Source organism: Piliocolobus tephrosceles, chromosome 10 (assembly GCF_002776525.5).
Source record: "Piliocolobus tephrosceles isolate RC106 chromosome 10, ASM277652v3, whole genome shotgun sequence".
NCBI classification, from domain to species: Eukaryota; Metazoa; Chordata; class Mammalia; order Primates; family Cercopithecidae; genus Piliocolobus; species Piliocolobus tephrosceles.
The window spans coordinates 3,220,041-3,246,483 of record NC_045443.1 but is presented as its reverse complement, the minus strand read 5'-3'; the positions used below and the strand labels follow the sequence as shown (position 1 = coordinate 3,246,483).

Sequence of the window (26,443 nt, the reverse complement as noted above, 5' to 3'; positions counted from 1 at the left end):
CTGGGGCTGGTAGTTAAAGATCAACCCCTAACCTAATTGGTTCTGTTATCTGTAGATTACAGACATTGTATAGAAATGCACTGTAAAATCCCTATCCTGTTTTGTTCTGATCTAATTACCGGTGCATGCAGCCCCCAGTCACGTACCCCCTGCTTCCTCAATCGATCACGAGCCTCTCACATGCACCCCCTTAGAGTGGTGAGCCCTGAAAAGGGACAGGAATTGCTCACTCGGGGAGCTCGGCTCTTGAGACAGAAGTCTTGCTGATGCTCCCAGCCGAGTAAACCCCTTCCTTCTTTAACTCAGTGTCTTGAGTTTTGTCTGCGGCTCGTCCTGCTACAGCCATGGTTTTGAAATTCATGACTTGCTGAAAGTCATCAGTACGTTGCTCAGCAATCCTGTTTCCTTGATCAACTCATTCTCCACAAAGATTATCTTAAAATTTCTCTAAGCTAGGTGCAGTAGCTTACGCCTGTAATCCCAGAACTTTAGGAGGCTGAGGTGGGAGAACTGCTTGAGGCCAGGAGTTCAAGACCAGCCTGGACAACATAGTGAGACCTTGTCTCTACTAAAAATGTAAAAGAATAATTAGCTGGGCATGGTGGCATGCACCTGTAGTCCCAGCTACTTGGGAGGCTGAGGTGGGAGGATCACTTGAGCCCGGGAATTTGAAGATGTGGTGAGCTATGATTGTGCCACTGCACTCTAGCCTAGGTGACAGACAGACCCTATCTCTAAATAAAGAAATAAATAAAGTGGTAATTTTTTTTCTTTGTTTTGAAACGAAGTCTCACTCTGTTGCCCAGGCTGGAGTGCAGTGGCGCAATCCGGCTCACTGAAACCTCCTCCTGGGTCCAAGCAATTCTCCTGCCTCAGCCTCCCAAGTAGCTGAGATTACAGGCACCCTCACCACGCCCAACTAATTGTAGTATTTTTTAGTAGAGATGGGGTTTCACCATGTTGGCCAGGCTGGTCTTGAACTCCTGACCTCAGGTGATCTGCCCACCTCGGCCTCCCAAAGTGCTGGGATTACAGACGTGAGCCACCGCGCCCAGACTGAACATTTTTAAAATCATTTTTAGAGATGGGATCCTGTTCTGTCGCTCAGGCTGGAGTACAGTGACACGATCATTGCTCACTGCAGCCTCAAACTCCTGGGCTCAATAGATCCTCTTGCCTCAGCCTCTCAAATAGCTGAGAATATAGACAAGCACCACCACACCTGATTAGTTTCTTATTTTATTTTTTGTAGAGATGGGGTCTTGCTATGTTGTCCAGACTGGTCTTGAACTCCTGAGCTCAAGTGATTCTCCTGCCTCAGCCTCCCGAAGTGCTAGGATTCCAGGTGTGAATCACCACACCCTGCCCACTTTCTTAGAGCTTCAGAATATCCCTTTTCTCTTAACAAATGACTTTACTTCCTACTTGACAAAGAATACAGAAGACATCAAAGGAAATACTGTCATTTTCCAGAAAGCAAACATACAAACCTATGCATATCAGCATTTAACTTCTTTCTGCTCTAATTAGAGGTCAGTCCATTCTGCTATCTAAGTCCTTCCCCTCTGGTTGTGCTTTGGAGCTGTTCTCACTTGATATACTTTTCTCTGGCAAACTCATCTGCCTGTATTTCAGTACCCACCTAGAAGTAGATGACTTCAATATTTACATATTCATTTTAGAATTCCTTACGTTTGGGACCCAAATATCCCACGACCTACCTGAACAGCAACTAGATATTTCTTTTTTTTTTTTTGAGATTGATTCTCGCTCTGTCGCCCAGGCTGGAATGCAGTGGCGCGATCTCGGCTCACTGCAAGCTCTGCCTCCCAGGTTCATGCCATTCTCCTGACTCAGCCTCCCAAGTAGCTGGGACTACAGGCGCCCACCACCACGCCCGGCTAATTTTTTGTATTTTTAGTGGAGACATGGTTTCACAGTGTTAGCCAGGATGGCTCGATTTCCTGACCTCGTGATCCGCCCGCCTCGGCCTCCCAAAGTGCTGGGGTGCAGGCCACGGCGCCCGGCCGCAACTAGATACTTCAAATGCACCTCAAATTCAACATGTGTAAGGCAGAGCACAGTGGCTCACACCTGTAATCCCAGTACTTTCAGAGGTCAGGGTGGGTGGATCACTTGAGCTCATGAGTTTGAGACCAGCACAGTGAAACCCAAACTCTACAAAAAATTAGGTGGGCACGGTTGTGTGCACCTGTAGTTCCAGCTACTCAGGAGGCTGAGGTGGGCAGATCACTTGAGCCCAAGAGGCGGAGGTTGTGGTGAGCTGAGATCGTGCCACTGAACTCCAGCCTGGGTGACAGAGTCAGAACTCTTTCAAAAAAAGAAAAGAAAAAAAAAAAATTCAACAAGTTCAAAACTGAACTTGGCCAGGCACAGTGGCTCATGCCTGTAATGCCAACACTTTGGGAAGTGAAGGTGGGAGGATCACTTGAGCCCAGGAGTTCAAGATCAATCTGGGCAACAGAGTGAGACCCTGTCTCTACAAAAAATACAAAAATTAGGCCAGGCACGGTGGCCTACACCTGTAATCCCAGCAGTTTAGGAGGCCGAGGCGGGCTGATCACGAGGTCAGGGGATCGAGACCATCCTGGCTAACATGGTGAAACCCTGTCTCTACTAAAAATACAAAAAAATTAGCCGGGCATGGCAGTGGGCACCTGTGGTCCCAGCTACTCGGGAGGCTGAGGCAGGAGAATGGCGTGAACTTGGGAGGCGGAGCTTGCAGTGAGCTGAGATCCGGCCACTGCACTCCAGCCTGGGCAACAGAGCGAGACTCCGTCTCGGGGGGAAAAAAAAAATTAGCTGGGTGTAGTGGCGTGTGCCTGTAGTCCCAGCCATTCAGGAGGCTGAGGTGGGAGGATCACCTGAGCCCAGGAGGTTGAGGTTGTAGTGAGCCAAGGTCATGCTACTGAACTTCAGCCTGGGGGACAGAGTAAGACCCTGTCCCTAAAAAATAAAAAGATAAATAAAAATACATATATAAAGTTTTTTTTTAAAAAAAACTGAACTCATTCTGAGCATTGCTTTGTAGTAAAAAAACAAAAACTGAATTCACGATCATTCCCTTGATAACTCCACCCCCACCCCTTGGCCAAAGTGACTATCTTCCAGGGCCCTTGGTCAGGGAATGGTGTCATTATTCCTTCAGTTATGCAGCCAAAAATCTTCACACTTCTATCTCCCATCCAACCCACCATCAAGCCCCGTCAACTTTACCTCTTAAACATGTTTTCGTAATGCCCCTTTTTCACGCTGTCTCCTTCTTTCTCTTCTCTCTCTCGTCGCCACTCTTTTGCAAGCTCCAGCAGTTCTTGCTGGAGTACTGCAATATCCACCTGTTCTGCCCTAATCCACTCTAGCAAACCCCGCTATAAAACCCCTACTGACCTTTTAAAATGCAAATCTGACCTGGGTTCACTTCTGCTTAAAGCTTATGATTGGCTTCCTTTAATTCTTGGATAAGCACAAAACTTCTCTGTATGGCTAAGGCCCCGCTTCCCCTGGCTCCAGCTTCAACTCACACCACACTCCATTCAGGTCAATTAGCTCAAACTCCTCAGATATTCCTTAGCCTTTGTATTCACTGTGCTTCCTCCTGCCATCCAGCCTTTGCACACCTGATTCCCTCTGCTTAGCAGGGCTCCCTACTTTCTTTGTAAAAGGCATCAGATCTCACACCAAGCTCTCATTAGAAAAGCCTTTCCTGTCCTACCTCTCAAGATCTTATTGTAAATACTCAAAGTATAATTAACCTCTAATGTTTCACTTTACAGCAATAATGCCACATTTGTTTGTTCATTTTGGAGACGGTGTCTTCCTGTCGCCCAGGCTGGAGTGCAGTGGTGTGATCACGGCTCACCATAGCCTCCACTTCTCGGCCTCAGGTGATCCTTCCACCTCAGCCTCCAGAGTAGCTGAAACTACAGGCATGCACCACCATGTGCGGCTAATTTTTGGTAGAGAAGCGGTTTCGCTATGTTGGCCAGGCTGGTCTCGAACTCGTGACCTCAAATGATCAACCCGCCTCGGCCTCCTAAAGTGCTGGGATTACAGGCGTGAGCCACTATGTCCAGCCCACATTTGTTTATTTGATTCTTTTTTTTTTTGAGACAGAGTCTCACTTTGTTGCCCAGGCTGGAGAGTGCAGCGGTGCAGTCTTGGCTCACTGCAACCTCCGCCTCCCAGATTCCAGCAATTCTCCTGCCTCAGCCTCCCAAGTAACTGGGACCACAGGCATGTGCCGCCATGCCCGGCTAATATTAGTAGTAGAGATGGGGTTTCACCATGTTCGTTGGTCTTGAACTCCTGACCTCAGGTGATCCGCCTGCCTCGGCCTCCCAAAGTGCTGGGATTAGGGGCGTGAGCCACCGCGCCCAGCCTATTTGATTCTTTTAAAATGTCAGTGCCTAGAAAGGACGCAAACTCATCCTTTTTTATGGCTGGATAATATTCCATGGTGTATATGTGCCACATTTTCTTAATCCAGTCTGTCACAGATGGACATTTGGGTTGATTCCAAGACATGGATGCAGCTGGAAACCATCATTCTTAGCAAACTATCACAAGAACAGAAAACCAAACACCGCATGTTCTCACTCATAGGTGGGAACTGAACAATGACATCACTTGGACTCGGGAAGGGGAACATCACACATCGGGGCCTATCATGGGGGGGAGGGGGGAGGGATGGCATTGGGAGTTATACCTGTTAGAAATGATGAATTGATGGGTGCTGACGAGTTGATGGGTGCAGCACACCAACATGGCACAAGTATACATATGTAACAAACCTGCACGTTATGCACATGTACCCTAGAACTTAAAGTATAATAAAAAAATAAAAATAAAAAAAAAAGACTTATAAAAAAAAAAAAAGTCAGTGCCCGTCTTCCACCATTGGACTGTGAGCCCAGGGCAAGGAAAGAACCTTGTCTGCCATTGTATCTTCAGGGCCCAGCGGGGCCTGGCACAGAGCCGTTGCTCAATAGACTGGTTGACTGAGGAAATAAATAAAGCACCACCGTCTACCACAGCCGAAGGCTTGGCTTTGGGAGGGGCCAAAGACCGGTCAGTACTTGAAGATTTCGCGCTGAGGGAGGGTTCCTGGGGCCGACATTTTTTTCAAGATGGAAGAAAGCTGAGCTAATACGCAGCCCTCAAAGAACCCTCAGTCTAATCGGGGGGAGCAGACGATCGTTCACTGTACGAAAATGGGGTACGATTTTCCCCAGGAAGGAAATCAACTAAAGCTGACCTTGGAAAAGGGGTGCAGAGCAGCCTGAGGGGAAGCGGGGGCGTGTCGCCCGGCGTGACTAGGGCGGCGGGGAAAGCGGACCCAGGGACCCGGGGCTATCGCGCCGCTGCCGCACATCCCGAAACTGTCCCTCCGCTCGCCCACCCACGCGGCGGGGACCCCTCCGGCCCCTCCCAGGCCCCACGGCCACTTCTTCCCCCACAAGCCGGCCTGCCGCCCGCCTTACCAGCCCGGGCCGGACCGGGCCGCAGCGCCTGTCAGACCGCACAGCCTTCGAGCCCGGAATGCCGAGACAAGGCCGGCGCCGATTGGCGACGTTCCGTCACGTGACCTTAACGCTCCGCCGGCGCCAATTTCAAACAGCGGAACCAACTGAAAGCTCCGGTGCCAGACCCCACCCCCGGCCCCGGCCCGGGACCCCCTCCCCTCCCGGGATCCCCCGGGGTTCCCACCCCGCCCGCACCGCCGGGGACCCGGCCGGTCCGGCGCGAGCCCCCGTCCGGGGCCCTGGCTCGGCCCCCAGGTTGGAGGAGCCCGGAGCCCGCCTTCGGAGCCACGGCCCAACGGCGGCGGCGACTGCAGTCTGGAGGTGAGCGGGATACAGGAATGGAGTCCCAGGCCTGGCCTGGGCACAGGCGGGGAGCGAGGCCACCGGGCGCGGAGGTCAGGGCGTCTAGCAGCAGGGCACGGGCCACGAGTGGAGGTTTGGGCCACACGGGAAGAATCTGAGCCAGGGTGCAAATGTTTTCTGCATCCAACCTCCTGGCCGGGGCCTTCTCACTACGTAAAGCGCCCCTTGGCCTTCCCTGGAAGTCTGACCTCTGCACCCTGCCCACGGCCTCGGGAGGGCCTGGGTGGCCTTTCTTAGGCCGACTGTGGCTGAGATGAAGACTGAGCTTGTAGTGCGTTGAGTCAAAGACCAACCTGCACACATACTCCGCTGCTCCCAGGCTCTCTCACCACTAGGCAACACTGCCTCCATCTTACCCATTTGCAGGGGCCTTCTCCTGGTTCCTGAGAATGCAGCAATATTTCCCCGCTCAGGACGGAGATGGCTCAGAGGACCACTCTGGAAGTTTCCCGGGCAAGAAAGTGTTGGCAATAATAATATCAGGCTGGTCAGGAAGTAGAAGAAAAAATTAAGACCTAGATATCCTGTAGAAAAAGAGGAATCATATCTACTGATCGATGCGGGGAGAGAGGGAAGCCTGGAAAGATCTGAAGTGAAAGTAAAACTGAGATTTGAAGGTAGAGGTGTGGAGGGCCTGTGAACTCTGCAGATGACAAATGTCAAAAAAATTACAGTTGCTTTTCAGGGAGAGAATAAGTGTCCTAAAAAAGAGACAGCCAATTCCTCTGTCTCCCAAAGTTCCATGAAATAGAATTATACAATTTTGCTTAATGGTAGAGTATTCCATGTATCTATTAAAATCAACAAAAGGCTGGGTGCAATGGCTCACGCCTGCTGTAATCCCAGCACTTTGGGTGGCCGAGGGGGGTGGATCATCTGAGGAGTTCAAGACCAGCCTGGTAAACATGGTGAAACCCTGTTTCTACTAAAAAAAAAAAAAAAATTAGCCTGGCATGGTGGTGGGTGCCTGTAATCGCAGCTACTCGGGAGGCTGAGGCAGGAGAATCGCTTCAGCCCGGGAGGCAGAGGTTGCAGTGAGCTGAGATCACGCCATTGCACTCCAGCCTGGGTGACAAGAGTGAAACTCCCTCTCAAAAAAAAAAAAAAAAAAAATTAAAAAAAATCAACAAAAGACTTAAAAAAAAAAAAAAGACTATGCTGTTAGCATTTCAGAGCCACCTTAGTGTATTGATAGCTCATTCTGGTAGTAAGGAGACAGGGGTTATAGTCTTATTTCTGGAAAAGAAATTCATAAAATGGCATGCTTAGAAAGTTAAAATATGTATAACCACATGCAAGTACTAAAATGCCACTGTATAAATACAGGACGAATTGTAAAAGAACACATTCTTTTTCAATTAGAGCAAGTATAATAGCCTGTGAAATAAATGTCACCCTCTAAAGTTGTTCAGTGAACAAGCTGCACAACTTTACATGGGCCTTCAATAGAGGTTTCCATTTTATGTGAGGTTTTGTAAACTGGGAGATGACTTTTCCAGTAGTGTGGCAATAGTACAACCTGCCTTTCTTCCCTGATTCTGTGTGCACTGGTCCTATTTACAAAGTAATATAAAAGTTAAAAGGCTTGGCCAGGTGCTGTGACTCGCGCCTGTAATCCCAGCACTTTGGGAGGCCGAGCCAGGTGGATCACCTGAGTTCAAGACCAGCATGAGCAACATAGTGAAACCCTGTCTCTACTAAAAATACAAAAATTAACCGGGTGTGGTGGCGGGCGCCTGTAATCCCAGCCACTCAGGAGGCTGAGGCATGGGAATCGCTTAAACCCAGGCAGCAGAGGTTGCAGTGAGCTGAGATCGTGCCACTGCACTCCAGTCTGGGTGACAAAGTGAGACTCTGTCTCAAAAAAAAAAAAAAAAAAAATTAAAAGGCCTTATCTTAGAATGGATTATGGGATCAGAGTTTTGTCAGGACTCCTAACTACCATATGCTTTCCTATTCTAGCATCTTCCATTCCTGTCCATACAGTCATTGCAAGTGATCTATTTATATTATAGTAGGCAATTATAAAGATTTCCACATATTTGTAGCTATCCCATCCACTTCTGTAGCTAAATATTCTGAAGCTTCAAGAAGGAGATCTTTGTCTATCTCCAGCCCAGTCCCATTTTCACCCTTTGAATTGCTTCTGTCTGCTGTAATTTTAGCCTTCTTTTGTCAGTAAAGCTTATCTCCTTATTATCTGAGGTCTTTACAAAAGTCCATGGAGTGTTTACCTGGGCCTTTAGGCTCATGTTCCTGGTCATATGAAGAGGAGCACCTTTCTCTAAAAGAACCTCTTCTCAGCCTAAAAAATCTCTAACATCTTGCTGCTGTTTGCATTTTCCAGGGTCGACACTTATGATTCTCAATGGAGAGTGAAAACGCAGATTCATAATGAAAACTAGCCCCCATCGGCCACTGATTCTCAAAAGACGGAGGCTGCCCCTTCCTGTTCAAAATGCCCCAAGTGAAACATCAGAGGAGGAACCTAAGAGATCCCTTGCCCAACAGGAGCCTAATCAAGCAGAGGCCTCCAAGGAAGTGGCAGAGTCCAGCACTTGCAAGTTTCCAGCTGGGATCAAGATTATTAACCACCCCACCATGCCCAACACCCAAGTAGTGGCTATCCCCAACAATGCTGATATCCACAGCATCATCACGGCACTGACTGCCAAAGGAAAAGAGAGTGGCAGCAGTGGGCCCAACAAATTCATCCTCATCAGTTGTGGGGGAGCCCCAACTCAGCCTCCAGGACTCCAGCCTCAAACCCAAACCAGCTATGATGCCAAAAGGACAGAAGTGACCCTGGAGACCTTGGGACCAAAACCTGCAGCTAGGGATGGGAATCTTCCTAGACCACCTGGAGCCCTTTGCGAGCAGAAACGCGAGACCTGTGGTATGTGGTCTTCCAGGGAAAGGGGTGAGGGAGCCCAGCCTTTTCTCTCCAGTGGCAAGGTCTGTAGTCAGTCTTGATGCTTGCAACAGTCAGGCATCTGGCCGAGCACAGTGGCTCACTTCTGTAATCCCAGCACTTTAGGAGGCTGAGGCAGGCAGATCACTTGAGGTCAGCAGTTCGAGACTAACCTGGCCAACATGGCATAGTGAAACCTGTCTCAACTAAAAATATTTAAAAAACTAGCCGAGCGTGGTGGCACATGCCGGTAGTCCCAGCTACTCTGGAGACTGAGGCAGGAGAATGGCCTCACTCTGTCGCCCAGGTCAGGAGGAGGTGGCTGCAGTGAGCCAAGATCGCACCATGGCACTCAAGCCTGGGCAACAGAGCAAGACTGTGTCTCAAAAAAACCAGAACAATCAGGCATCTAGCCTGAGCCAATGAAAGTCTTGTCTTCATCCTGAAAGCTTGACCCAACTCCTTTGGGTGCTGTTGAACGGGTTACAATTATAATTTAGAATTTCTGTTGCTTTCTTTATGTTGGAAAAGGATTATCTCTGTTTATCCTTCCCATTGACCCAAAAGAAAGTAAAAATCATTTTTCTTTCTTAAAAAAAACTTGGCTAGGCGTGGTGGCTCACGCCTACAATCCCAGCACTTTGGGAGGCCGAGGCAGGTGGATCACCTGAGGTCAGGAGTTTGAGACCAGCCTGGCCAACATGGTGAAACCCCATCTCTACTAAAAATACAAAAAATTAGCTGGGCATGGTGGCAAGCCCCTGTAATCCCAGCCACTTGGGAGACCGAAGCAGGAGAATTGCTTGAACCCAGGAGTCGGAGGTTGCTGTGAGCCAAGATTGCACCATTGCACTCCAGCCTGGCCAACAGAATGAGACTCTGTCTTAAAAAAAAAAAAAAAAAAAAAAAATTTCTATTTTAAAAAATGTCTTTATTTATTTATTTTTTATTAAGAAGGTGTTTCAGCTGGGTGTGGTGGCTCACGCCTGTAATCCCAGGACTTTGGGAGGCCGAGGCGGGCAGATCATGAGGTCAAGAGATCGAGACTATCCTGGCCAAAATGGTGAAACCCCGTCTCTACCAAAAATACAAAAATTAGCCAGGCGTGGTGGTGGGCGCCTGTAGTCCCAGCTACTCTGGAGGCTGAGGCAGAAGAATCGCTGAACCTGGGAGGCGGAGGTTGCAGTGAGCCGAGATTGTGCCACTGCACTCCAGCCTGGCCACAGAGCGAGACTCTGTCTCAAAAAAAAATAAAAATGAAAAAAAGAAGGGGTCTCAAAAAATAAATAAATGAGGAAGGGGTCTCACTATGTTGCCCAGGCTGGTCTCAGACTCCTGAGCTCAAGGGATCCAACCATATGGGCCTCCCAAGGTGCTGGGATTACAGGCATGAACCACAGCGCCTGACTTCATTTTCCTTCTTTTTTTTTTTTTGAGATGGAGTCTTGCTCTGTTGCCCAGGCTGGAGTGCAGTGGTGCAATCTCAGCTCACTGCAACCTCTGCCTCCTGGTTTCAAGTGATTCTCCTTTTAGTAGAGACAGGGTTTCGCCATGTTAGCCAGGTTGGTCTTGAACTCCTGACCTCAGGTGATTCGCCCACCTCGGTCTCCCAAAGTGCTGGGATTACAGGCGTGAGCCACTGCACCTGGCCTCATTTTCCTTCTTGATAAGGGAGAAAGCTGAAGCAAGAGGAGGAAATTGACTTTTTCTTTAGAGATGGGGTCTCGCTCTGTCACCCAAGCTAGAGTGCAGTGGCGTAATCACGGCTCACTCTAGCCTTGAACGCCTGGACTCAAGCCATTCTCCCACCTCAGCCTCCCAAGTAGCTGGGACTACAGGCATGCACCATCATGCCCAGTTAATTTTTTCTTTTCTTTTTGCAGAGATGGGGTCCCACTATATTGCCCAGGCTGAAAAGTGACTTTTTTGGTGTGCAGATCTCAATAATTCTTTTGTAAGGCTGCCTTGATTGATCTCTAAGGCTCAGTGTGGCTCAGCTTGAAATGCAATTTGAACTATGCTCCTACAGTTTTCCTGAAATGCATAATGGGGCAGAGTAACTTAGAGCCACAATAGATTCAGCATGTGTTCTCCGTCCCTAAAGGTAGAGGTCTTGGACAAGTGATCCCTAGCCACCAATTCTTTCTTTCTTTTTTTTTTTTTTTTTGAGACAGAGTCTCACTCTGTCTCACCCAGGCTGGAGTGCAATGGCGCAGTGTTGGCTCACTGCAGCCTCTGCCTCCCAGGTTCGAGCGATTCTCCTATCTCAGCGTCCTGAGTAGTTGGGACTACAGGTGTGTGCCACCACACCCAGCTAATTTTGTATTTTTGGTAGAGATGGGGTTTCACCATGTTGGCCAGGCTGGTCTTGAACTCCTGACCTCGTGAGGTCCACCTGCCTCGCCCTCCCAAAGTGCTAGGATTACAGGTGTGAGCCACTGTGCCTGGCCTGCTAGCCACCAATTCTGATGGACATACTGGGCATCTGATGAGGCAGCTAAGTGGGGTGTCGGATGATTTTCCCTCTAGCAGATGGTGAGGCAGCAGGCTGCACTATCAACAAGAGCCTATCCAACATCCAGTGGCTCCGAAAGATGAGTTCTGATGGACTGGGCTCCTGCAGCATCAAGCAAGAGATGGAGGAGAAGGAGAATTGTCACCTGGAGCAGAGACAGGTTAAGGTGAATTGTTCTGTCCCTCACTAAAGAAATCAGATCCAGTGCAGGGAATTCCTAGGTAGGGAAATGGATCAAGTGGCCTGATGGACCAGAATTGCCGAGTTCTGGTATTAACTCTCCACTTCATGCTATTCTGTGTAACTTTTGAGCTGCTTTTCTGCCTGGGATCTTTTCTCCCCATCTGTGAAATTTCCTTGAGGGCAGATTCCCTTGGTCACTCTGTATTCCTACGAACAGCACTGGCTTTAGTTTTCTGTCCTTAGTAGGTATTCAGGAAATGATTGAGAGGTCTTCACTTTGGGAATCCACTTGAACTTTAAAGATGTCTCCTAACAGTATGGACAGTATAAATTGAATATAATATAATAAGGTAATTTTATTAGAAGATATAATATTAATAGCAGATAAAGTCAGTTTATATATACATTTTTTTTTAAGACAGCGTCTTGCTCTGTTGCCCAGGCTGGAGTGCAACAGTGCAATCATGGCTCTCTGCAGCCTCGACCTCCTAGGCCTAGCTGATCCTCCCACCTCGACCTCCCAGGCTCAGCTGATCCTCCCACCTCGACCTCCCAGGCTCAGCTGATCCTCCCACCTTGACCTCCCAGGCTCAGCTGATCCTCCCACCTCAGTCTTCCGAGTAGCTGGGACTCAGGTGCACGCCACCATGCCCAGCTAATTTTTGTATTTTTTGTAGAGATGGGGTTTTGCCCTGCTGCCCAGGCTGATTTCAAATTCCTGGGCTCTAGGGATCCTCCTGCCTCAGCCTCCCAAAGTGCTAGGATTACAGGCATGAACCACCAGCCTGGCCTAGATACGAATTTTAAATACTTCCCTAGCAATCAAAATTGAACCCAATTGTGTAGTCTGGGTTGTTTTTGTTCCACAGTTACCAATATAATACATCTAGATTCTGTTGTATATATGTGTTAATCATTCATTCAACAACCTTTATTTTCTTTTCTTCTCAACTTTTATTTTAGGTTCAGGGGGCACATGCACAGGTGTGTTACATGGGTATATTGTGTGTTGCTGGGCTTTAGCGTACAAATGATTTTGTCCCCCAGGTAGTAAGCATAGTACCTGCTGGGTAGTTTTTCTATCTCCCCATCTTCCCACGCTCCACCCTCAAGTAGGCCCCGTTGTCTACTGTTCCCTTCTTCGTATCCATGTGTGCTCAATGTTTAACTCTTCCTTTTTTTTTTTTTTTTTTTTTGAGGCGGAATCTTGCTCTGTCTCCCAGGCTGGAGTGTAGCAGTGCGATCTCAGCTCATTGCTACCTCCACCTCCCAGGTCAGGCGATTCTCCTGCCTCAACCTCCTAAGTAGCTGGGATTACAGGTGCCCGCCGCCACGCCTGGCTAATTTTTGTATTTTTAGTAGAGACGGGGTTTCACTAGGTTGGCCAGGCTGGTCTTGGACTCCTGACATCATGATCTACTCGCCTCGGCCTCCCAAAGTGCTGGGATTACAGGTGTGAGCCACCATGCCCAGCCTTGTTTTTGTTTTTTTGTTTTTTCTCTCTTTGAGACGGATTCTCGCTCTGTCGCCAGGCTGGAGTGCAGTGGCACAATCTCTGCTAACTGAAACCTCTGTGTCCCAGGTTCAAGTGATTCTCCTGCCTCAGCCTCCCAAGTAGCTGGGACTACAGGCACCCGCCACCACACCCGGCTAATTTTTTTATTTTTAGTAGAGACAGGGTTTCACCATGTTGGCCGGGATAGTCTCAATCTCTTGAGCTCGTCATCCTCCCGCCTCGGCCTCCCAAAGTGTTGGGATTACAGGCGTGAGCCACCATACCCGGCCTAGTTCCTACTTATAAGTGAGAACATGCAGTATTTGGTTTTCTGTTCCTGCATTAAATCACTTAGGATCATGGCCTCCAGCTCAACAATCTTTAAAAGTGAAAATTTGGCCAGGCGCAATAACTCATGCTTGTAATCGCAGGGCTTTGGGAGGCCGAGGTGGGTGGATCACCTGAGGTCAGGAATTCGAGACCAGCCTGACCAACATGGAGAAACCCCGCCTCTACTAACAATACAAAATTAGCTGGGTGTGGTGGTACATGCCTGTAATCCCGGCTGCTCAGGAGACTGAGGCAGGAGAATCACTTGAACCCAGGAGGCAGAGCTTGTGGTGAGCCAAGATCGCGCCATTGCACTCCAACCTGGGCAGCAAGAGCGAAACTCCGTCTCAAAAAAAAAAAAAAAAGTGAAAATGTACATGCATGTGTACATAAGTAAATATTAATTGTGCTATAAACATAACATTTGTGTACTTTAGAAAGTAATATCTCAGTTTTTAAAAATGTGAGCATGGTGGCTCACAATTGTAATCCCAACACTTTGGGAGGCCAAGGTGGGCAGATTACTTGAGCCCAAGAGTTCTAGGGCAGCCTGGGCAACATAGCAAAACCCTGGTCTCTACTAAAAATACAAAAAAAAAAATAGCCGGACACAATGGCTCACGCCTGTAATCCCATCACTCTGGGAGGCCGAGGCAGGTGGATCACCTGAGGTCAGGAGTTCGAGACTAGCTTAGCCAATATTGTGAAACCCCATCTCCACTAAAAATACAAAAAAAGTAGCCGGGTGTGGTGGCAGGCGCCTGTAATCCCAGCTACTTGGGAGGCTGAGACAGGAGAATCGCTTGAACCCAGGAGGCAGAGGTTGCAGTAAGCCAAGATTGCACCATTGCACTCCAGCCTGGGCAACAAGAGTGAAACTCCATCTAAAAAAAAAAAAAAATAGCCAGGCATGGTGGTTTATGCCTGTAGTCCCAGCTACTTGGAGGCTGAGACAGGAGGATCACCTGAGCCTGGGGAGGTCAAGACTGCAGTGAGCTGTGATCTGGTCACTACACTCTATCCTGAGTGACACAGTGATACCCTGTCTCAAAAAAATAAAAAAAAAATGTGAATGATCAGATCTTTGCCTAAAACTTAGCTAACTGTGTGCTTTGCAGGCATTGTCTGACTCATACTCCTGGGAATATTTCTCTCATACAAACATTGAAATGAGATGGGTTTATTCACAACACATCAGGAATAGAAATGGGACTAAGACCTAGGTTTCTTGACCCACAAGTCTGAAAAATGGGCGTGGTTTTAGTGTAACATAAATGCTTTGAGAATCAAAGTACATACTCAAACTTTCCTGAGAAATTGCAGCTGGAAGGGACTGGATTTTCTCCAAATTCAACAAAATGAATGATGACAAAACCAGTTTCTTATTGACTAGAGTCTAGGCTAGATCATCTCCAAGATCCTTCCCAACTCTAAACTTGTATTCTATGAGATAGCGCTCTCAGATGAGTTTATTTCTAGTACCATCCTATGGGATAAAGGTTTCTCTAGATGTTCTTTAAGGGCTTGGGTTGGGGTAGTTCTCATGAACTCTTTCGTGTCATTCCCTTTGTCATAATCCTCAGGTTGAGGAACCTTCGAGACCATCAACGTCCTGGCAGAACTCTGTGTCTGAGCGGCCACCCTACTCTTACATGGCCATGATACAATTCGCCATCAACAGCACTGAGAGGAAGCGCATGACCTTGAAAGACATCTATACTTGGATAGAGGACCACTTCCCCTATTTTAAGCACATTGCCAAGCCAGGCTGGAAGGTAATATGTCCCAGTGCAACCAAAATCAAGGTCAGTCCAGCCTGACAGTCTGTCTCCAGTGCTGTGCTGCAACTTGTATCTGGGACAGCAGTTAAGTGCAAAGGATACTAGAATGATAAACAAACATATCTTTTGGGTTGTGACTCAATCTTATTGAATCCAGGCAAAATCATTAACAAGAGCTCTTTACTACTTCATCTGTTACTACCTAAAGTTCATGGAGAGTCTTCAATGTAGCACTCAAGTCCACTTTTCTGCTACACTGAACAGCAGTCCTAGAGGCCAGCAGCTAGAGGGGCTAACTAGTTTTATGAAAATGTCTTGATTAAAAAAAAAGAATGCTGTGAACCTTATGACCCAAGATGTCATCTCCTATAGCGTCACATACCATTTCTAGTGGGCAGGGGTTTTCCTTTCACTTCATTCACGGAAAGACCAAGATGCCTGGGAGTCAACGTAGCTCACCCAGTTGGTCGGTGTCAGAGCCACCAATGAGGTCTTCTCATGGGTGCTCAATTCCAAGCCAAGCGTGCTTTGTTGTCCTTGTGGTAGAACTCTTTCTTTCTGTCTTTTTTTTTTTTTTTTTTGAGACAGAGTCTCGCTCTGTCGCCCAGGCTGGAATGCAATGGCAGATTGCAGGTCACTGCAACCTTCAACTACGAGGTTCAAGTGATTCTCCTGTCCCAGCCTCCCGAGTAGCTGGGACTACAGGCATGCGCCACCACACTTGGCTAATTTTTTTGTATTTTTAGTAGAGACGGGTTTGACCATGTTGGTCAGGCTGGTCTCGAACTCCTAACATCAAATGATCTGACTGTCTCGGCCTCCCAAAGTGCTGGGATTACAGGCATGAGCCACTGCACCTGGCCCCTCATGGTAGAACTCTTAATTTTACTCCCTTCCATCAGCTTACTTTCCTAGTTTTTTTTTGTTTGTTTGGTTTTTTGTTTGTTTGTTTGTTTGTTTGTTTGTTTTTTGAGACAGGGTCTCACTCTGTTGCCTGGGCTGGAGTACAACCTTAGCCCCCTGGGCTCAAGCTCTTCCCTCCTCAACCTCCCAAGTAGTTGGGATAACAGGTGCACTACCACAGTCCACTAATTTTTTTTGTTGTTGTTATAAAGAGAGTTGCCCAGGCTGGTTACTATGTTGCCCAGGCTGGTCTGAACTCCTAGTCTCAAGCACTCCTCCTGCCTTAGCCTGTCAGTGCACTGTGATTACAGGTGTGAGCCACCACACCCAGCCTCAATTTCCTAGTTTCCTGTTTGCTTGTTTGTTTGTTTGAGGCAGGGTCTCACTCTGTCAACCAGGCTGAAGTGCAGTGACACAATCTTGGCTTGCTTCAACCTCTGCCTCCCAGGTTCAAGTGATTCTGCTGCCTCAGCCTCCCAACTAGTTGGGACTACAGGCATGCGCCACCATGCCTGGCTAATTTTTATATTTTTGACAGAGACAGGGTTTCGCCACGTTTGCTAGGCTAGTCTCAAACTCCTGGCCTCAGGTGATCCACTCGCCTCGGCCTACCACAGTCCTGGGATTATAGGCGTGAGCCACCATGCCAGGCCTAATTCCCTAGTTTCTTAATTTCTCTGACCCACCTGTCTTGCTATTGATCACTGCCTCACAGCCTTACTCTGCTTTTCTAGCCCCTGACAGCTATCCAGGTCTTTTCTTTATCACAATCTAAGGTTGGCATCGGTCTTTATTCCCGTAGAATAGATGGGTTTATGGCTGAGGGTGACAGCTCTGCGGTGTGGAATGTGAGGAGAGTTGCCGAGAGACAGGGCTACAAAGACACCAGACGAAGCCTGTGCTAAGCACAGTGGGAGGGGCCTGAGGCTGGTTTCCCCATGTGTTTGAAGGGTGATGTTTCTGAATCTAAAGTAGCTGATAACCAGTTGTCTTGCTCTTCTTCCAGAACTCCATCCGCCACAACCTTTCCCTGCATGACATGTTTGTCCGGGAGACATCTGCCAATGGCAAGGTCTCCTTCTGGACCATTCACCCCAGTGCCAACCGCTACTTGACGTTGGACCAGGTGTTTAAGGTGAATGCCCTGCTTTTCTCTAAATAGGGCCTAAGTTGGAGCCATCTCAAAAGGGAAAAAAAAAAGCCATCTCAAAAGGAAACAAGTTCTGCTAGTGATGCTTTCATTTGATCAGGGGAGAGTTAGAAGCCAGCCACCCAATTAGTGACTTGCACAAAACCCACTGAATTAAGTACAGTTGACAAATAGCAAATGACACGTTTTTGTGCTAGACCAGAGCAAGGAGAGGGCTGTTCTGACCCAACAGGGAGGGCTTCCCAGGGCAGTGTTCTCCTAACTTCCCTGTGAATGGGAATTGCCTGGGACATTGTTAAAACACAGCTTCCCCGACCCCTCTCTTGGGGTTCTTGATTTAGTGCTTCTGGGATGGGCCCAGGAATTTGTATTTTTAGCAAGCATCTCAGATGATTCTGGGAATGCTTGCTCTAAAAAAAGCCCTTCCTGCCGGGTGTGGTGGCTCACGCCTGTAATCCCAGCACTTTGGGAGGCCAAGGCAGGTGGATCACCTGAGGTCGGGAGTTCGAGACCAGCCTGACCAACATGGAGAAACCCCGTCTCTACTAAAAATACAAAATTAGCCGGGTGTGGTGGCGCATGCCTGTAATCCCAGCTACCTGGGAGGCTGAGGCAGGAGAATCCCTTGAACCCAGGAGCCAGAGGTTGTGGAGAGCCGAAATCGTACCACTGCACTCCAGCCTGGGCGATAAGAGTGAAACTCCGTCAAAAAAAAAAAAAACCTTTCCTTAGGCTGGAGACCAGAAGCTGAGCTACCAGAACGTCTTTTCAGAAAGAAGCTATTTTGGTATTTCAGAGTGCCTATAAGGCTGCAACCATTCTCCTGGGAGGGACAGTCGTCTGGGGTGTCTTTTGTCATCAGTCAGGAATCGGTGTTTTTCCCGATCTGGTCAAATGGACCACGTTGGTGGTAACTTCATCTCCTTTCTCTCCCACAATGCCTGGCCGCCACCAGCCACTGGACCCAGGGGCTCCACAATTGCCCGAGCACTTGGACTCAGTAAGGTTCTTTCCCTCTGGCTCGGGGCTTGGCCTTGTTTTCCTTTCACTGCTCAGCATGGCTTTATGGACAGAGACAAGCTGTGATGTGGGGAAGGGTGCCTGTGGCCATGTGACTACCAGCTCCAGACACAGAACACCCTGAGGCTCGGGCACGCACCCACTTCCCTCCCCTCTCATGGGCATCACGGGTACGCTGAGCAGAGCGGGGCGTGGCAGGGGAGCATGCTGCAGCGGCCACACGCACATGGCGCCAGCCTCACGGGCGGCAGTGCGCTCGCTCACTTTTGTGCCTAGCTTTTCTTTGTCACGCATATAGCTACCTGCTCTGGCATCCCCCAGGGGTGTTGAGGACACGTGGGTGAGGCGGTAGTACCACTCTGCCATCACGTGTCTGTAGGCCACCCCCCGGCCCACTAATCATGGTTTTGGAGGCCGCTCACCTGCGTCCGTCCCCTCAGGTTGGCCTCCTGTCTCTGGGCTGTCGGTCAACACAAGCACACGCCACCAGAGCAGCTGGCGGGGTTTTGCCATCCCCTCTTTACCTTATTAACACAGGTTTCTTTCTCTCCCCACCTGCCACAAGCAGCAGCAGAAACGACCGAATCCAGAGCTCCGCCGGAACATGGCCATCAAAACCGAACTCCCGCTGGGCGCACGTTAGTATGGGAGAGTGGGCCTCAGGCCTGGTCCTTGTTCTGGGGGCATAGCTTTAGGGAACCAGACGTGAGGATTCTGTTCCCACCTCAAAGGGATCTGAGCCCAGAGAAGGAGAGCAAAGCTCCTGGGGCTGAGAAGGGGTGGACTCCAGTCCCCCTGCTCCTCATCTCTCGTGTTTCCTCCTAGGGCGGAAGATGAAGCCACTGTTACCCCGGGTCAGCTCATACCTGGTGCCCATCCAGTTCCCGGTGAACCAGTCACTGGTGCTGCAGCCCTCGGTGAAGGTGCCCTTACCCCTGGCGGCCTCCCTCATGAGCTCAGAGCTTGCCCGCCACAGCAAGCGAGTCCGCATTGCCCCCAAGGTGGGTGTCCTGTTTTCCTCTGAAGAGAGATTCTGGCCAGTTAAGAATGTTGAACCTTCAGCTTGGCAAAGCACTCTGAGAAGTGTTTCTTGAGAGCTTGTAAATCTAGTTGGGTAGACAAGGCATCAAACATAGGGAAGTGTGATAGCATTAGAAGAGCTAAAAAGGTATTTAGATTACAATGTAAGTGGTGTCAGAAGGCCCGTAAATACCTGATGAGTTTGTAAGAATTCAGACAAGGGTGATTGTGATAGACAGACTAGGATGCTTAAAGAAGATACACAAGGGAGGCAGGCCTTAGGAAGGGGTGGATTTGGCCGGGCGCGGTGGCTCACGCCTGTAATCCCAGCACTTTGGGAGGCCAAGGCGGGTGGATCATGAGGTCGGGAGTTCGAGACCAGTGTGGCCAATGTGGCGAAACCCCGTCTCTACTAAAAAATGCAAAAATTAGCTGGGCGTGGTGGCACATGCCTGTAATCCCAGCTACTCAGACGGCTGAGGCTGGAGAATCACTTGAGCCCAGGAGAGGGGGTTGCAGTGAGCCAAGATCACACCACTGCACTCCTGCCTGGGTGACAGAGCAAGACTCCATCTCAAAAAAAAGAAAGAAAGAAGTGGATTTGAGGCTCCACCTACAAGTGTAGGTCTCACTTGTAATCCCAACACTTTGGGAGGCCGAGGCAGGGGTATTGCTTACGACCAAGAGTTTGAGACCAGCCTCGGCAACATAGCAAGACCCCAGTCTCTGCTAAAAATACCAAAAAAAAAAAAAAAATTTAGCCAGGGTGGTAGTACATGCCTGTGGTACCAGCTACTCAGGAGGCTGAGGCAGAAGGATCACTTGAGCCCAGGAGGTTGAGGCTGCAGTGAGCCCTGTTTGCACCACTGCACTCCAGCCTGGGCAACAGTGAGGCCCTCTCTCAAAAAAGAAAAAGGAAAAAGTAGTCGGCCGGGCGCGGTGGCTCAAACCTGTAATCCCAGCAGTTTGGGAGGCCGAGACGGGCGGATCACGAGGTCAGGAGATCGAGACCATCCTGGCTAACATGGTGAAACCCCGTCTCTACTAAAAAAAAAAAAAAATACAAAAACCTAGCCGGGCGAGGTGGCGGGTGCCTATAGTCCCAGCTACTCGGGAGGCTGAGGCAGGAGAATGGCGTAAACCCGGGAGGCGGAGCTTGCAGTGAGCCAAGATCTGGCCACTGCACTCCAGCCTGGGCCAAAGAACGAGACTCCGCCTCAAAAAAATAAAAATAAAAATGAAAAAGTAGATTTGGGTAAGCAAAGAGGTGTGGAGAGAGCATGCTAATGGGCAGTGCCATGGAGGCAGGAAATGCAGTTTGCACCTGGCAGTAGTAGGGTGACTGGGTCAGACTAGCTCAGGGTTTCTCGAGTAAGTCCTATTAACGTTCACAGCTGGAGAATCCTTTGTTGGACGTGGAAGGGACAGTCCTGTGCATTGAAGGGTGTTTAGCAGCATCCCTTGTCTTCCCCACTAGATGCCAGTAGCACCCACCACAGGTGTGACAATTAAAATGCTTCCAGACGTTGCCAAATGTGCCCTGGCAGGGAGGGAATCACCCCTGCTTGAGTATCACTGGTCTCGCTTGAGGGGAAGGTGAGAAGGGTAAATTCAGAGCAAACCTGGATCAGCCATCAGATCTGCACTTAACGCTGTTAGAGCGTCTGTAAGTAAGGGCTGACGCGTAACCAAAGTGAAAGGCTTCCCCCATCCCCTTCAGGGAGATGAAAATAGCATAGACTCTGGAGTTTAGAGCAACTTGGGTTTGCTTTTTTTTTTAATATACAAAATATTTTAAGCCATGCACAGTGGCTCACACCTATAATCCTAGCATTTTGGGAGGCCAAGGCAGGAAGATCACTTGAGACCAGGAGTTCAAGACCAGCAAAGTAAGACCCTGTCTCTAACAAAAAAAATTTTTTTTTTTTTTTTTTTTATTGGCCAGGCATTTTCATGGATACCTGTTGTCCCAGCCACTTGGGAGGCTGAGGCAGAAGGATTACTTGAGCTCCAGAGCTGGAGGCTGCAATGAGCTATAATCGTGCCACTGCATTCTAGCTTAGGCAACAAAATGAGACCGTCTCTAAAAAAAAAATGTCTTTAATAATAAATAAGATATATTACACACAAAATTATATTAAAAAATACATAATTGAGCATAAATGCATTAATGTGGTCGTAGCATGTACACTGTTTTGGTTTTAATGCAGTGGTTTTTTTTTCCCCCTTTCCTTTTTGGCTCCCCTCTCCACCCTACCATCACCCACATCACCCCTACTCCCAAGATAACTGGTTGATAATTTATGATGCTTTCTTGCCTATTTTATCAATGCTCCTAGTTATAATACACATGTATAGTGGTAGCCATTTTATATGTACACATACAACACATAGAACACTGATAATGTAATCGTGTTGTGGATACTTCTCTACAGGTCTTTTTTTTTTTTTTTTTCTGAGACGGAGTCTCACTCTGTCGCCCAGGCTGGAGTACAGTGGCATGATCTTGGCTCACCGCAACCTCCCCCTCCCAGGTTCAAGCAATTCTCCTGAGTAGCTGAGATTACAGGTGCCTGCCACCACACCCAGCTAATTTTTGTATTTTTAGTAGAGACGGAGTTTCACCATGTTGGTCAGGCCGGTCTCGAACTCCTGACCTCATGATCCGCCAGCCTTGGCCTCCCAAAGTGTTGGGATTACAGGCGTGAGCCACCATGCCCAGCCTCTACATGTCTTAACTCAAAAATACCTCTTGGAAGTTCTTCCAAGTCACTTGGCATAGTTCTAATTCATTATTTTTTAGTGTCCATGTAATATTCCATGATGTGGCTACACCACAAATTTTTCAGCCATTCCACTTTTATGGACATATTCTGTTTCTCAATTTTTGCCCAATGAATGACATTGCAATAAATATGTTTGCAAGGATCTCTCTTACTAGTGCTTTCATTTCTCTAGGATAGAGTCCCAGATGTAAGATTGCTGGGCAAGAAGGTATTTTAAATTCTACTAAATATTGCTAGATTGCTTTCCAAAAAAGCTATGATAAGTCATGTTTAAACCAGCAATATATAAAATCTGTATCTTTGCCAGCAATTGGTATTATTAGTCTAATATTTGCCAATCTAATGTGTATAGCTTATATCTTTTTGTTTAATTTTTTTAATGTTTTATTTATTTATTTTTAAATCTTTTATTTCCGTAGGTTTTTGGGGAACAGGTGGTGTTTGGTTACATGAGTAAGTTCTTTAGTGGCGATCTGTGAGATTTTGGTACACCCATCACCCTCTTGTTTAATTTTGTCTTTCTTTGTTTATCAGTAAATCTGAGCACCCTGCCATTACATTTGGTGACTTGGAATTGTCCTCTATGAATTGCCTATTTATGGGCATCGCCCATTTTTCTAAAGGTTCTGTTATCAATTTGTGAGAGCTCTTTTTTTTTCTTTTTTTCCTTTTTTTTTTTGAAATGGAGTCTTGCTCTATCACCCAGGCTGAAGTGCAGTGATGTGATCTTGGCAACCTCCACCTCCCGGGTTCAAGTAATTCTCGTGCCTCAGCCTCCCGAGTAGCTGGGATTACAGGTGCCCGCCACCATGCCCGGCTAATTTTGTATTTTTAGTAGAGACAGGGTTTCACCATATTGGTCAGGCTGGTCTCGAACTCCTGACCTCAGATGATCTGCCCACCTCGGCCTCCCGAAGTGCCGGATTACAGGCGTGAGCCACCGCGCCCAGCCCCCTGTGAGAGCTCTTTGTTGTTAAAATAATCTGTCTTTTATGCTGAAGATATTTTTCTACTTCTATTATCTCTTTTCTTTTCTTTTTTTCTCTTTTCTTTTCTTTGTAGACAGGGTCTTGCTACGTTGCCTAGTCTGGAGTACAGTGGTATAAGGAAGGCTCACCGCATCCTTGACCTCCCAGGCTCAAGTGATCCTCCCACCTCAGCCTCCCACCTGTAGCTGGAACTACAGGTGCATGCCACCACGCCCAGCTAATTAAAAAATTTTTTTTTGTAGAGATGGGATCTCACTATGTTGCTCAGGCTGGTCTCAAACTGGCCTCAGTGTCCCAAAGTGCTGGGATTACAGGCGTTGTTTGTTTGTTGTTTCTTAATTTTGTTTATGGTATCTCTTGCCACAGTAAAATTTTACATTTTTATGTAGTCAAATGTCTCTCTTCTCTTTTACAGCTTCTGGGTTTCCAGTCTTGGTTAAGAAGGTCACCCGCACCCTCAGATTGTATATGTAGTCTCCTAGATTCTCTTTCAGGATTTGTATGATTTTAAGGTTTTCATTTTTTTTAAAGCCAGTCAAATTTAGCAGTTGGGGGTTGTGTACCAACTTTAGTGACAATAATGTCACTACCCACTACCATGAGAGCAGCCTAAGGTTCTAATTTGCATGCGTTAAATCTTTGTAAGCAGTGTAAGATAGGCATGCAATTTTATTTTCTCTCAGATGAATGCTATTATAATTATGCCACTACATACTACATACTCTCATCTTTTACCCCCAGAATTGAACTACCAGCTTCAACATATATTGCATTCTCATATTTAATAGATTTTAAGACTAAAACGACACAAAGAGGATCAGTACCAATATGTGATTTTTTTGTGCGTCCTGTCTGGTGACCGTTGGTTGAAGCCAGAGTTCCCTCTCACCTTGTCTGTGTTTCCCTTTCAGGTACTGCTAGCTGAGGAGGGGATAGCTCCTCTTCCTTCTGCAGGACCAGGGAAAGAGGAGAAACTCCTGTTTGGAGAAGGGCTGTCTCCTTTGCTTCCAGTTCAGTCTATCAAGGAGGAACAAATCCAGCCTGGGGAGGAAATGCCACACTTGGCGAGACCCATCAAAGTGGAGAGCCCTCCCTTGGAAGAGTGGCCCTCCCCGGCCCCATCTTTCAAAGAGGAATCATCTCACTCCTGGGAGGATTCATCCCAATCTCCCACCCCAAGACCCAAGAAGTCCTACAGCGGGCTTAGGTCCCCAACCCGGTGTGTCTCAGAAATGCTTGTGATTCAACACAGGGAGAGGAGGGAGAGGAGCCGGTCTCGGAGGAAACAGCATCTACTGCCTCCCTGTGTGGATGAGCCCGAGCTGCTCTTCTCAGAGGGGCCCAGTACTTCCCGCTGGGCCGCGGAACTCCCGTTCCCAGCAGACTCTGAGCCTGCCTCCCAGCTCAGCTACTCCCAGGAAGAGGGAGGACCTTTTAAGACACCCGTTAAGGAAACGCTGCCCATCTCCTCCACCCCGAGCAAATCTGTCCTCCCCAGAACCCCTGAATCCTGGAGGCTCACGCCCCCAGCCAAAGTAGGGGGGCTGGATTTCAGCCCAGTACAAACCCCCCAGGGTGCCTCTGGCCCCTTGCCTGACCCCCTGGGGCCGATGGATCTCAGCGCCACTCCGCTGAAAAGCGTTCCCCGCTTTGAATCACCGCAGAGGCTCCTCAGTTCAGAACCCTTAGACCTCGCCTCCGTCCCCTTTGGCAACTCTCCTCCCTCAGATATAGAAGTCCCCAAGCCAGGCTCCCCGGAGCCACAGGTTTCTGGCCTTGCAGCCAATCGTTCTCTGACAGAAGGCCTGGTTCTGGACACAATGAATGACAGCCTCAGCAAGATCCTGCTGGACATCAGCTTTCCTGGCCTGGAGGAGGACCCACTGGGCCCTGACAACATCAACTGGTCCCAGTTTATTCCTGAGCTACAGTAGAGCCCTGCCCTTGCCTTGTGCCCAAGCTGCCCACCATCCTGGGCACTCCCGTGGCTGAGCAGTCCGAGGCTCAGTGCCCCCCAAGCCTCTGAGTGAGGACAGCAGGCAGGGACTGTTCTGCTCCTCTTAGCTCCCTGCTGCCTGATTATGCAAAGGTAGCAGTCACACCCCAGCCACTGCCGGGACCCTGTGTCCCCAAGAGTATCTGATTCCTCTGCTGTCCCTCCCAGGAGCTGAAGGGTGGGAACAACAAAGGCAATGGTGAAAAGAGATTAGGAGCCCCCCAGCCTGTCTCCATTCTGTGCCCAGCAGTCTCTCACCTTCCCTGATCTTTGCAGGGTGGCCCTTGTAAATAGTGTCAGTCCTCCAAATTATCCTCTAATTATAAATGTAAGCTTATTTCCTTAGATCATTATCCAGAGACTGCCAGAAGGTGGCTAGGATGACCGGGGTTTCCGTTGACTTCTGTTCCTTGCTTTCAGTTTCGAGAGAAGGGCAGACCTGCAGTGCACGGTTTCTTCCAGGCCGAGGTACCTGGATCTTGGTTCTTTACTGCAGGGACCCAGACAAGTGGATCTGCTTGCCAGAGTCCTTTTTACCCCTCCCTGCCACCTCCCCGTGTTTCCAAGTGAGCTTTCCTGCAAGAAGAAATCCTGGTTAGAAAGTCTTTTGTATGGGGTCAGGAGTTGGATTTGGGGTGGGGGATGCAGCTGAAGCAGACTGGCTGTCCAGATGTGCGTCATCAGATGTTTCTCTGATAATGTCCCCAGTCATACCAGGGACACTAGCATTGATGAGAACTCAGGTGGAGGCTTGAGAAGGCCGACAGAGCCCCTGACCTGCCTGGCTTCCTTAGCTTGCCCCTCAGCTTTGCAAACAGCCACCCTAGGCCCCAGCCTAGGATGTGAGCCGGCTTGAGAACACTACTGTAACTATCTACTCAATAAAAGTGAGGGTGGACACGCTGGGCTCTGTGGCTTATTGGTGTCTGATTCCTAAGGCACCAGGAGAGGCTGGAAAAGAAAGAGGGTGTTGATGGAGACAATGGTGATAGGGAAGAGGCAAGGCCTGAAGTTGACCCAAAGAAGCCGTTGGAGCACCTTGCACAGGCACACACTCTACAACACAAATTGCCGCTTTTCCCAGTGTCAGTCCTGCACAGCTCACCTCTTCTCCCTGTCGTCTCCAACCTTGTTCCTTGGGACCTTTGGACCTGCTGGTTAACTTAGGCCTTTTGAGGGTTCCTTAAGGAGAAAAGCTCATGAGGGGTAGGGCTCCCTGAACATCGGGGCAGGATGGGCTCAGTTACAGGTGCTTCATTTCCACTGCCATGCCCACCCTGAGGCCTGGGAGCCAGCCGGCCCTGCTTTTCTCCTGCTCTGCAGCAGCTCCTGTTACCATCTTTTGCAGTCAGAACTTGAAGAGAGTGCTATCCCCTGCCTGTCTAACCTGAAAAGCAGCCAGGGGCCCAAGGGACACAAGAGCCTCCAGGGACAGGTGAGGGCCTCCTCTTTGCATCA

General features: G+C 48.7%; 2 protein-coding genes and 1 long non-coding RNA gene across 8 annotated transcripts in view; 1 reads left to right on the top strand and 2 right to left on the bottom strand.

Moving 5' to 3' along the window:
• RHNO1 (RAD9-HUS1-RAD1 interacting nuclear orphan 1) overlaps positions 1 to 5,585 on the bottom strand; it is a 14,354-nt gene extending 8,769 nt beyond the window's left edge. The window contains exon 1 of the mRNA XM_023182926.2: positions 5,502 to 5,585. The gene's annotated coding sequence lies outside the window, so the exon portion shown is untranslated. The remainder of the gene's footprint in view (positions 1 to 5,501) is intronic.
• FOXM1 (forkhead box M1) lies at positions 5,130 to 25,888 on the top strand. 6 transcript variants are annotated; one of them, XM_023182919.3, is made up of 9 exons: positions 5,130 to 5,864; positions 8,254 to 8,802; positions 11,347 to 11,498; positions 14,924 to 15,115; positions 17,031 to 17,159; positions 18,130 to 18,174; positions 18,760 to 18,832; positions 19,020 to 19,195; positions 23,901 to 25,888. In XM_023182919.3, the coding sequence occupies exons 2-9, from the start codon at positions 8,301 to 8,303 to the stop codon at positions 24,921 to 24,923; spliced, it is 2,292 nt and encodes a 763-aa protein (XP_023038687.1). In that variant the 5' UTR covers positions 5,130 to 5,864; positions 8,254 to 8,300; the 3' UTR covers positions 24,924 to 25,888. The 6 variants fall into 6 exon arrangements, with proteins under 6 accessions (XP_023038687.1, XP_023038691.1, XP_023038690.1 ...); XM_023182923.3 differs by having other exon boundaries at positions 11,350 to 11,498; positions 18,763 to 18,832; positions 23,901 to 25,885; XM_023182922.3 differs by having other exon boundaries at positions 11,350 to 11,498; positions 23,901 to 25,885.
• Positions 23,761 to 26,282, bottom strand: LOC111520295. Its single transcript, XR_002724626.1, has 2 exons — positions 25,244 to 26,282; positions 23,761 to 24,030 (listed from the first exon to the last, which is right to left on the bottom strand). It is a non-coding gene; the product is annotated as an uncharacterized LOC111520295 (long non-coding RNA).
• Positions 26,283 to 26,443: the final 161 nt, after the last annotated feature.

What these genes read in the sequence shown, in the direction of transcription:
- FOXM1 (XM_023182919.3), top strand. Translation starts at nt 8,301, where the DNA reads ATGAAAACTAGCCCCCATCGGCCACTGATTCTCAAAAGACGGAGGCTG. An exon ending in CGTTGGACCAGGTGTTTAAG is followed by an intron (nt 17,160 to 18,129) that starts GTGAATGCCCTG and finishes GGCCGCCACCAG; the next exon opens with CCACTGGACCCAGGGGCTCC. An exon ending in TGCCCGAGCACTTGGACTCA is followed by an intron (nt 18,175 to 18,759) that starts GTAAGGTTCTTT and finishes ACCTGCCACAAG; the next exon opens with CAGCAGCAGAAACGACCGAA.